The 3131-nt window shown below is 41.2% G+C and overlaps 1 protein-coding gene across 2 annotated transcripts in view; it reads left to right on the top strand.

Moving 5' to 3' along the window:
- The first annotated feature begins 1565 nt into the window (after nt 1–1565).
- The window catches only part of ptger3 (prostaglandin E receptor 3 (subtype EP3)), a 166778-nt gene continuing 165212 nt past the window's right edge, over nt 1566–3131 (top strand). For both annotated transcript variants that reach the window (XR_010929256.1, XM_067596801.1), the window contains exon 1: nt 1566–2547. Coding sequence is in view for 1 of the 2 variants with exons in the window: in XM_067596801.1 (XP_067452902.1) it covers nt 1696–2547 (852 nt within the window). In the remaining variant the exon portion in view is untranslated. The remainder of the gene's footprint in view (nt 2548–3131) is intronic.

The raw sequence follows: 3131 nt of genomic DNA, 5'->3' as shown, positions 1-3131 counted from the left end.
TTTCTTGTTTATTCTCTGTGTTTTGATTTGATAAGTTTGAGAGATCATGAGAAAAACCCAGCTGCACATTCAGCCCCGTTTGGATGTTTGCTAAATTTGACATAAGGAATTCTTATTTAATGATATCTCAAGTACAAAGTTGTATTATATAAGGTAATAAATTTCATAAGATGGTCTGATAAGGTTTAACGGAACATTCCGGTGAAACTACCAATGTGCAGTGGAAAGGATATAAATCAACGGTAAAATCTCAAAAATTAGCTAACTGTTACTTAGGTTACCAATATCAGTTGGGAAAATTACATTGAGACAGTAATATTACGTTACGCGGAACTCATGTAAGCTTCCTTAAACTTTTGTATTATATGTATTTGTAAGCATTTACTTGTATTTACGTTTAGTTTATTTTCCAATAATGCAGGAAGGACATTTTTCGATACTATCATAGAAATTTCTGAACAGCCCATGAAGTAAATTAGACGTTAGGCGACATCAGCTAGCATCGTTATGCTAGTGACATGCAGCCGTTAATCACGTCACCGAATTTTCTAGTTAACGTACTTAACGGTAACGTTGCCGCGACCAGTTACTATTTCGCTTTAAACATTAAGTTACATTAGCTTTGTTACTTAGAAGAGAAAGCAGAAGATCTGGCACACCTTTTGGGGGGGGATTTCGACGCCAGGCTTAGTTAAAATGTTCAGCTATCTACTGCTATTAAGTTAGACAGGTGAGTTAGTTAATATGAGTACTTGAATACTGAGCAATGTGTTGATGCGTCACACATTTTGTGTTGTGGTTCTTCTTCTGATCAACAGGTGGCGCTTCTTCCTTCTACTTTAGTATGCTGAAGTCATCTAAGTTCAGTCAGGTTATTAGTTGCATTACGCGAAATTAGACTACAACACCTGTCACTCATGGGGTCTCAGGCAAAATCTCAAGGCTGGATAAAATAAATAGTTTGACCAGAAAGTTGTTTGTTTTGTTTTTTTACATAGTTTGACAATGTTGCACTAGTGATAAGCTTTCTGCTTCCTATATGTCTGTGTGTTGCTAGCTGAAAATAATATATATAATCCAGCCATTTCCCATACTACGAGTTTTACTGATAGGTAAACAAGTTTATTGAAGACGCTAACACAAAACGCCTCTCTATAAAGAGATAAACCATAAAGGCCACCCAACGTACTGGCTTAAAAGTGCGTGATAAGTAGTAGTTCATGCTTAACCTGATTTACTCGTGTTAATTTCCAAATAAAAAACGAACTGAGCAGGTTTTTTCATCCCCTATCTCATCGGATGAGTCCACCTGTCTGCTGACTTCACCAAGATATGATGATAATCTCAGTTTGGCTCCTGTGTGTCCGCTGCGTCATTTCAGGACCATGAAATGTGAGCCACTTATTTAAAGTGCTTTACCCTATACTTGTAGAAATAGAAAGTGAAAAAGACAATCATCAATCACAATCAATCATCTGACAACAAATCTAACCAGAGATCAGTATTATGATTTAGTGAGTAGGATATATTCAGTTCAGGGTGTTTGTTTCATCTGGGCGCTTTTCCAAGTAGTCCCGCCTCCAGCGCGGAAAGGACCTGACGCGCCTTTACGCATTGCATTCAGTTGGAGCACTGAAGGATGCCGGACACACACATGGGCTATGTACGGTACCTAGACTTATTCTTTCCGAAAGGATGATTTGGGACGGTTGTGATTCTCTTGAGGGCCTGCAAACCACTGCTGGAGCGATGCTTGGCACCAACGTCTCCAAATCATTGCGCGAATGCAATGCCACCAAGAATTCCAGTTTGGGAAATGTATCAGTTGGTTTCCCCATAACCATGATGATCACTGGCATGGTGGGCAACTCATTAGCTCTAATTCTGGTGTGTATCTCTTACAGAAAGAAGGAGAATAAAAGGAAAAAGTCTTTCTTACTTTGCATTGGATCGCTGGCGTTGACTGACCTGTTTGGACAGCTTTTGACAAGTCCAATAGTGATATCAGTTTACCGAGCTGATCTGAAATGGGAGCGTATCGACTCATCGGGCAATTTGTGCGCTTTTTTTGGTGTGTGCATGACAACTTTTGGCCTGTGCGCCCTCTTCTTGGCCAGTGCCATGGCAATTGAAAGGGCTATGGCGATAACAAACCCCCACTGGTACTCCAATCACATGAAGACAAGTGTGACAAAGCAGACTCTGGCTGCTATATGGTGTGTTGTGTTGCTCTTCGCGCTGCTGCCCATTGCAGGGGTCGGGAAATACACACGCCAGTGGCCGGGCACCTGGTGCTTTATCAGCACCGGGGACAGAGAAGTCACGGGCAATATGTTTTTCTCCATCACTTTCGCTGTACTTGGGATTTTCTCTCTGCTTATAACAGTTTCCTGCAATGTGGTGACGATCCGGGGCTTAATTATCCGGTGTAAAACAAAGTCTGGCACATCTCAGTCTTCAAAGCAGTGGGAACGGCTCACCACGGAGACCGTCATTCAGCTGTTAGGGATTATGTGCGTCCTGCTTATATGCTGGTCTCCTCTGCTGGTATGTGTTTACTGGCGACTGCAGCCTATACATTCATCACAGCATAGCAGTAGTCCCATTTATGCGCATGTAACTGAGGATACAGCACAAATCATAAAAAAAATATTTTGCAATGATGTTAAATTATTTACTCTACTAATATGATAAAGTTGCCATAAATCACAGCAATCAAGTTTTCTGTTTTTGCAATCACTCATTTAATCACTCACCCTCTTCTACTCTGGTTTTTTCCTCTCTGCCCTCCTTCACACAAACACAGGCCATACTTGAAAGTCAGATTATAGCTGTCATGTATGATTCCTTTGAAACACGGCTGCCACTTGCCATTAAGGAACAATCCACTTAGCCGAGTCCTGTTTGGAGGGTCTGCTCGGTGTGCTATGAGGTCATGCATTGTCAGTCACATATTTAATAGTCCCACCAAGGATATTAATAGAGCGCACAGGACAGTGGTAGCAGAAATGGATGAGAGAGTAGAGTGTGAATGTTATGTTTTCCTCCTAGTTGTCTGATAGCTGCTCAGGATTGTCTTGTGTCAGTCACAGAGACAGCACACAAAATCAAAAAATCTCCAATAGCCAATA

The sequence above is a fragment of the Thunnus thynnus genome, chromosome 8 (assembly GCF_963924715.1).
Source record: "Thunnus thynnus chromosome 8, fThuThy2.1, whole genome shotgun sequence".
NCBI classification, from domain to species: Eukaryota; Metazoa; Chordata; class Actinopteri; order Scombriformes; family Scombridae; genus Thunnus; species Thunnus thynnus.
Note: the sequence above shows the minus strand (reverse complement) of the source record. Positions and strands in the feature narration are given on the sequence as shown.